General features: G+C 45.3%; 1 protein-coding gene and 1 pseudogene across 1 annotated transcript; both read right to left on the bottom strand.

Annotated features, from left to right (window-relative positions):
• Positions 1 to 1591: 1591 nt before the first annotated feature.
• Positions 1592 to 4059, bottom strand: LOC138370672 (serine/arginine repetitive matrix protein 5-like). The gene is made up of 2 exons (XM_069335291.1): positions 3551 to 4059; positions 1592 to 1697 (listed from the first exon to the last, which is right to left on the bottom strand). Exons 1-2 carry the CDS (start codon positions 4057 to 4059, stop codon positions 1592 to 1594), a joined length of 615 nt encoding a protein of 204 aa, XP_069191392.1.
• A 2991-nt stretch (positions 4060 to 7050) lies between these two features.
• Positions 7051 to 7759, bottom strand: LOC138370671 (tRNA (guanine-N(7)-)-methyltransferase-like; annotated as a pseudogene).
• Positions 7760 to 8205: the final 446 nt, after the last annotated feature.

Below are 8205 nucleotides of genomic sequence, written 5' to 3'. Positions count from 1 at the left end.
AGAATAGGTGATAATGGAGTAGGCCGAATCTGTTCCTAGAGATTTTACCGTGACAAATGACAATTCCATAAAGTAATGTCAAGGTTTCATGGTGTCGTGGACTAGTAACAAGGAAGGTTAGACCTGCCTTAGTGTGAGTGAACCCTTCAGACCTGGGTGCACAAAACTAACCCTCTACGTTCTCTACCTATGATTGGAACAACTGAGTGCCACCGATGACTTGCATAGTCTCCTCTGGTGATCTGGGCGTGCAACAACTCTTGCAATATCCTTAGCCAGCCCAGCCAGAGTCCAGCCCATAGATACCCAGCAAGGCAGACCTTGGTCCCAGACCAGAGAATACAGGAGTGCACGGATGGATGTGCACTCCTGTAGATTCCACGCTGATATACATCTGGTCATACTCACTCACTCAACTTAACACAAGTGAAAATCCTTTCTCTCATACCAGGACAAACTTGTGCCACCTCCTTGCTCTTCTGGGTGATGTAATCAATAATGTCTGTGCAGTCTTACTTTTTGAGCTTTGCTACCTGTGTTTATATTATAAATTTTGTTTCCTTGTAATTTCAATTTAGATATTGCAGGCTTTGGCTTTCTGGTCCCTTCCCTGAGCAAATTATCCCATCTTTCACCATATATTTAAACGTAAAGACAGTGTTCACTCATTCCCATGGGTCTTCGAACTTTATTTCCCATGCATGTGAATCGTTCAGTGAATTCGAGGTAAAGTCAAGCTGGTTAATCATTACGTGTTGATTACATGTTGGATTAAAACGTTTGTCATGTCCAATAGTTTAGCTCGCTCGCTGTGCCACCATATGGTTCTTGTATCTTTCAATGGGTGGAGTCCCTATGATTGGAAGTCGGAATCGATTTTTAACAGGCGACAGTCTGCCCTTTCAGTTATGGTAGGAACTGCAATGGTTGTCATTTAATGGGGGGTATATATCACAGCTACTGTCTTTGGTCCTGCCATCGTCATGGTGACTGTTATGTAGTCTTTGAACTCCTCGCAGCCTGGGATATCAATCTCCTGAAACCCTAATCCTTTATCAGCAGGGCCGCGACTCCTCCCCTTCCTTCCCTCTGTAGTGTGAGGTGTAATGTTGGCGCGAGTACACAGCCTTGTGGCACTCCAGCATTAGGGTCCAAATAGTCAGTGTATTGTTGGAGGAATCTTTTATTTTGTAGTTGTCAAAGAAGTATTTTATCGGACGTGGAAGGTCATTCATATTTTACATCTAGTAGTAAAGCCAGTGTGTCGATGGTTTTTTCAGTCAGTCAAGTGTTATGATATATTGTGTGGTAAATGTGCAGCTTCTCAGTATGTTAATGTCTTATGCAGGTCGGTTTGGCCTGACTCGGATTTTCAGTAGCGTCGCCCAGTCTTGGGAACGTTTTGTGCTGCCCATATACATAGGTTTCTGATCTAAATAAATCACAGGTTTATATGCTGGTGTTTTCAGACCGTTGGGAGTCGGTAATTTCTCTTTTACCAGTGTTAAACAATATAGTCTTGACAAGAGATGGACACCTAGGTCTAATTCAACTTCTCCTTGTTACACGCAAATTTGGCTACAGTCAGTCATTATGGTGGGTTATATTTGTGAGATGGTATCCATACATGAGATTCTGAACCCTTTATTCTGCGACTATTTATAAGTGCAATTATGAAGCTCTTACTGTCGATCATGCTGGAAAAGTTTTGAAGAGCAGACTTTGAAACACAATTGTCACCACCTCCTGTGACTTTATATATCCTGAGAGCTAGTTGTAGTGCAGCAGCAGTTTGTACAGAGGTCAGCCAGTTGTTAAACCTGACACTTACTGTGTGGAAGTATTGTTCCTGTACCTGCATACTGCTGCAGTCCGTCCTGTAGATGATTGGACTGGGTCATCGGTGTAGACAGTACTCATGGGATCTTGAAAGTTATGACGAGAGGCAATTATTTAGTGTGACAACTTTGGAAAGAGCAGATTCTCATTATCTTTCTTAGTGGCAAGTGTATATGGTACTTGAATTGTGGGAACAGATGAAGAGGAATATCAGTTGCAGGTATATTGCATTTAAAAGGAATGTTCAGTTTGATTAGATTGTTGGGATTTTACTCAGTCATTTATCATACAAGGAGTGAGTTGGTATGTTGCACCACTTAATACGGTGTTAACGGTACAGAATACTTTGTCGCCGAGCAAGGCTGGAGATGTAGGGTCTCATGACTTTAAGGGAAAAGGTTGAGTTGACTTGTATGATTCCCTAGTATAGTTGGAAGCTTCAGTTCTTCCCTCAAGTTAATGATTCATGTGCATCTTGGGGTACCAAGAATTACCCTCATGGCTTCATTATGTATTACTTCCAATTTGTTCAAACAGGCGAGGAAGATAAATGCAATCAACTAACAAGTGTTGAATAGTCTACCATATTTAACATTAATACCAATTTTCTTACCAGAAAGTATTTTCAGTGATTTGTCTTTTAACCTAAGTTGAAGGTCGTTTACATTGTCACTGATACCTACTCAAAGATATTTGTGCTGCCTATATTTGTTTTGGTTGTTGACTTTGAAAGCTTGAGGGACATGATTCATTTTAGGGAAAAGAGCGATGGATTAAATTATATACAAAACTGAATTCGATGCTTTTAGCAGCGAGTGAATCGCGTAGAGCTTGCAGTCACGTTTGGGTATTCGAAACAATACAAATGTCAGACATAACAGATGACAGCTTCATCAGCTAGTGTGGGATTATCAGTTTATTTGGTGTTTTAGCACATTGAACAATGACGGGCTAAGCACGCCTCCTTGCGACGAACTCGACTCAAATGGTGCAGAAAGTTTACTTATGAGCCCCCTTGAAAGAACCGAGGCAGTTGTGATACAAGGGTACCCCTTGAGGTATGTCAAGTATAACATTATCTCCAAAAGAGGTTAATTGTTCTAAGATTAATTCCCCTTTTTGATGAATCAAAAGCAGTTTGGAGGTCAATAAATGTCGCCCGAGAACATGGTCCCTGTCAAATAAAATATTCAGTAAAGCAAGTCTGAATGCTTCTTTCAGGAAGTAAACCATACAGGTTAGTAGCAAGTTGGAATCTAATTTGAATCATTAGCCTGTCGTGTATAATGTTTTCAAGAACTTTAAACTTACAGGATGTCAGAGATGGGTCTGAAGGCTCCAAGAAATCACATTGTGATGTATCAATGAGAAAATTAGGTGCTTGTGAGCAGGATTCGAATCTCGGCTCTGGGTAATCAAAGACAGGATAATCAGGGTGAAAGAAACGCTACCCATTTGTTTCCGCCTCCGGCGGGGATTGAACTCGGAACCTTAAGACTAGGAATAATAAAAGCTGTCCACTCAGCCGTCAGGTCCCTTTGCAGCAATTAGGCAAATAAGGATTCACAGAGGAAAAAAACATTTTTCAAGGTCGCTTCAAGGAACATTTAAAGTAGATTGTGTGAAGCCATTAAGGTTTAGAGTGAGGAGATAAGCATTACCAGGTTAGTGTCAGCATGAAGGAAGGTTTAGGGGGTGTGAGATACAATACCTGTTAGCAATGATTACTTCCCGTACAAGTGTAACACCCAGTCGTGACTGTCTGCCCTTCCGTTCGTCGGCTGACTGTGGTGACTGTCTGCCCTTCCGTTCGTCGGCTGACTGTGGTGACTGTCTGCCCTTCCGTTCGTCGGCTGACTGTCCCGACTGTCTGCCCTTCCGTTCGTCGGCTGGCTGTCCCGACTGTCTGCCCTGCCGTTCGTCGGCTGGCTGTCCCGACTGTCTGCCCTTCCGTTCGTCGGCCGACTGTGGTGACTGTCTGCCCTTCCGTTCGTCGGCCGACTGTGGTGACTGTCTGCCCTTCCGTTCGTCGGCCGACTGTGGTGACTGTCTGCCCTTCCGTTCGTCGGCCGACAGTCCCGACTGTCTGCCCTTCCGTTCGTCGGCCGACAGTCCCGACTGTCTGCCCTTCCGTTCGTCGGCTGACAGTCCCGACTGTCTGCCCTTCCGTTCGTCGGCTGACAGTCCCGACTGTCTGAACCGCCTCCTCCCACTACACATTTAACGTGTAAATAATGTCGATGCATCACTAACTGTCCTGACCTAACCTAAATAGTCTTATTGTGTACAGGAACGAAGTGTGTGATATAAACACCATCATCCCTCGGTGCCCCCTCTTAAAGCTCATTGATCTAACAGTATTGTTATTCCACCATTCATCTACCAGTGATCCATCGTCCTATTAATGCACCATTCATCTACCAGTGATCCATCGTCCTGTTAATCCACCAATCATCTACCAGTGAACCATCGTCCTGTTAATCCACCAATCATCTACCAGTGATCCATCGTCCTATTAATGCACCATTCATCTACCAGTGAACCATCGTCCTGTTAATCCACCATTCATCTACCAGTGATCCATCGTCCTATTAATGCACCATTCATCTACCAGTGATCCATCGTCCTGTTTATTCACCATTCATCTACCAGTGAACCATCTCCTTGTTAATCCACCATTCATCTAACGGGTCACACCATTGTCCACCGCCTACCAGCTCCTCTAACACTGACCTATAGTGATAGCCCCAATGTTTATTTTTTAATTAGTTGAGAATCTTGCAATGACGAACCAACCCAACCTAACCTGCAAGGTTGTGTTGGATCGTTAATCAACCTAACATAACTGTGACGTGTTCGTCATCCAGTGTATTAAGCATAATGCATTATGCTGCGATTGCTCTGTATATCTGAGGCACATAACAATACAACTGGATGGGTACTCAACCCTCTCGAGGGAAATCTTTCCTTAACCTTTTGACCTGCCTCACCAATATGGCTACTCACTCCCCAAATTTAAAAGGTTTAGACACGTTCCAATCAAGATAATTGTTCTTTGTTATGCATAGTTGATACATTAAATAATCTCTACAAAGTGTTGAAAAGTGAGTTGTTAAATAAGATATTTCCGCTATACTTACCCACTCACCTGAGGACACCTCGCCCAGTGCTGGACACGCCAGGGATGGTCAGGTAATCTTTGTCTCCAAGACTCGGCCTTCACCTGTTCTGGCACTGACAGGCTAATGGCTGTGGACATGGACACGTCAGTGGAAGACAATTCAACACACAAATAATAAGTTCGTGAAAATCAAATCCACATCCAGGTGACCTTATTTACACAAGATGGTGGCTGTGACCACACCTTGGTGACCTTATTTGCACAAGATGGTGGCTGTGACCACAGATGGGTGACCACTGTGGTCAAGCACTTACAGCTGCTTGAGGTTCAGGAACCACCAGGAGGATGATGGTAACGTTTATACCTGTAGTACTGAGGCGTGAAGATGCTAGAGATTGTTGGTAGTGTACACAGTAGGGGACATGTGTACCTGTAGTACTGGGACGTGAAGCTGCTAGAGATTGTTGGTGGTGTACACAGTGGTGGACATGTGTACCTGTAGTACTGAGGCGTGAAGCTGCAAGAGATTGTTGGTAGTGTACACAGTGGTGGACATGTGTACCTGTAGTACTGGGACGTGAAGCTGCTAGAGATTGTTGGTGGTGTACACAGTGGTGGACATGTGTACCTGTAGTACTGAGGCGTGAAGCTGCAAGAGATTGTTGGTAGTGTACACAGTAGGGGACATGTGTACCTGTAGTACTGGGACGTGAAGCTGCTAGAGATTGTTGGTGGTGTACACAGTGGTGGACATGTGTACCTGTAGTACTGGGGCGTGAAGCTGCAAGAGATTGTTGGTAGTGTACACAGTGGTGGACATGTGTACTTGTAGTACTGGGACGTGAAGCTGCTAGAGATTGTTGGTGGTGTACACAGTGGTGGACATGTGTACCTGTAGTACTGAGGCGTGAAGCTGCAAGAGATTGTTGGTAGTGTACACAGTAGGGGACATGTGTACCTGTAGTACTGGGACGTGAAGCTGCTAGAGATTGTTGGTGGTGTACACAGTGGTGGACATGTGTACCTGTAGTACTGGGGCGTGAAGCTGCAAGAGATTGTTGGTAGTGTACACAGTGGTGGACATGTGTACCTGTAGTACTGGGACGTGAAGCTGCTAGAGATTGTTGGTGGTGTACACAGTGGTGGACATGTGTACCTGTAGTACTGAGGCGTGAAGCTGCTAGAGATTGTTGGTGGTGTACACAGTGGTGGACATGTGTACCTGTAGTACTGGGGCGTGAAGCTGCAAGAGATTGTTGGTGGTGTACACAGTGGGGGACATGTGTACCTGTAGTACTGAGGCGTGAAGCTGCTAGAGATTGTTGGTGGTGTACACAGTGGTGGACATGTGTACCTGTAGTACTGAGGCGTGAAGCTGCAAGAGATTGTTGGTGGTGTACACAGTGGGGGACATGTGTACCTGTAGTACTGAGGCGTGAAGCTGCTAGAGATTGTTGGTGGTGTACACAGTGGTGGACATGTGTACCTGTAGTACTGAGGCGTGAAGCTGCAAGAGATTGTTGGTGGTGTACACAGTGGGGGACATGTGTACCTGTAGTACTGGGACGTGAAGTTGCTAGAGATTGTTGGTGGTGTACACAGTGGGGGACATGTGTACCTGTAGTACTGAGGCGTGAAGCTGCAAGAGATTGTTGGTGGTGTACACAGTGGTGGACATGTGTACCTGTAGTACTGAGGCGTGAAGCTGCAAGAGATTGTTGGTGGTGTACACAGTGGTGGACATGTGTAAGAATGTTACTTGGCTGCCCTCGCTACTCTTCTTTTGAGGTTATCTTGAGATGATTTTGGGGCTTAGCGTCCCCGCGGCCCGGTCCTCGACCAGGCCTCCTTTTTGTTACACACACCCATGAAGCAGCCCGTAGCAGCTGTCTTCCTCCCAGGTACCTATTTACTGCTAGGTAACAGGGGACATCAGAGTGAAAAACTTTTTGCCCATATGTCTCCGCCGCCCCGGGGATCGAACCCGGAACCTCAGGACTACGAATCCGAAGCGCTGTCCACTCAGCTGTCAGGCGCCCACTCGTCTGTCGTCTGATACAGGTTGTTACTGTACACACACTTCCAAAATGCTAAGTTGTCTTGGATCTGACATGCTGCGACAAAACAGCCAGGAACTTGTCTCCACTATTGCGGGATACCTTCTGACCCTCCTTCGTGCTCTCAAATAGGCACTGTGCCACTGGATCATTAGCCAAATTATTCTCATCCACACGAATAAATAAAGGATGTTCTGTAAAAGGATGAACCATCCACTCATTAAGGTCCTTCACATCCGTCACAGTGTACACAAGGCCCCCGTTCACGCAGAACGTACCCATATACTGCCAGAAGTGATGCATTAATAATTCTCCATTTGTACTTGGCTCTTTTGAAGTGTGGATGACGAAACAGGAACATTTTGCTTAAATGGCCTTTCTCAAAGAAATTTGGAAGGTACTTCATTGCATTAGTACGAATACAAGCTACATTTTGATATCCGCCAGGCACATCCTTCTTATCATCTCTCAAGCCATGAATGCGGTCAACAACAAAGTCTGGCACCTTCACCCGTATTTCCATGCCTAACATAAGCGTGTCAGGAAAAATCTGGGCAAGGACAACCAACACTCCTCCATAGCCATATCCAATGTCAGCAAATTCCACCTTCTTGGTACTGTCTGCAGACAAGTACTTGGGGAAAGTATGGACTCAGGTCCATTGTAATTCCAATTCCAGTCCGGTAATTGGGTTGAAGTGAGCACACAGTCGATAATTTTTCTTCTGTGGTGATTTAGGCATTTTTAGTGAATTACTGGAGAGCTTGGCAAGGGAGAATAGGTTGTCTCTGGAGGCCTTTTTCTCTCCATTATTTGAGCAGTGTTGTTGGTTGTGGGGCGAAGAGCACACGTGGCCATGTGAGCACCGAGCACCGTAGTCCCGCTCACCACTCACAACACTCAAACCCAACACGACGGCTGCAGTTGCTCATCACATAGCGCTCATGTGAAGGAATGCTCATCACATAGCGCTCATGTCAAGGAATGTTCATCACCTGGCGGTGTTAGCATGAGCAGGAACCTCTTGAGCTCTCAGAGGTTATGACGACGGGGTCGTCTGCTGGATGAGGTCTTCTTGTAGACAATCACTACATAGCACCTGTTGGACTTAATGTTCTTGTATTAAATGTTCTCAGACGAAACATTTTGGGTTCGCAGCAATCTCCAGTGATACGAGGAAGTGAACTT

This window comes from Procambarus clarkii, chromosome 33 (genome assembly GCF_040958095.1).
Source record: "Procambarus clarkii isolate CNS0578487 chromosome 33, FALCON_Pclarkii_2.0, whole genome shotgun sequence".
Lineage (NCBI taxonomy): Eukaryota > Metazoa > Arthropoda > Malacostraca > Decapoda > Cambaridae > Procambarus > Procambarus clarkii.
The sequence above is the reverse complement of the archived record's forward strand: the minus strand, read 5'-3'. Positions and strand labels throughout refer to the sequence as shown.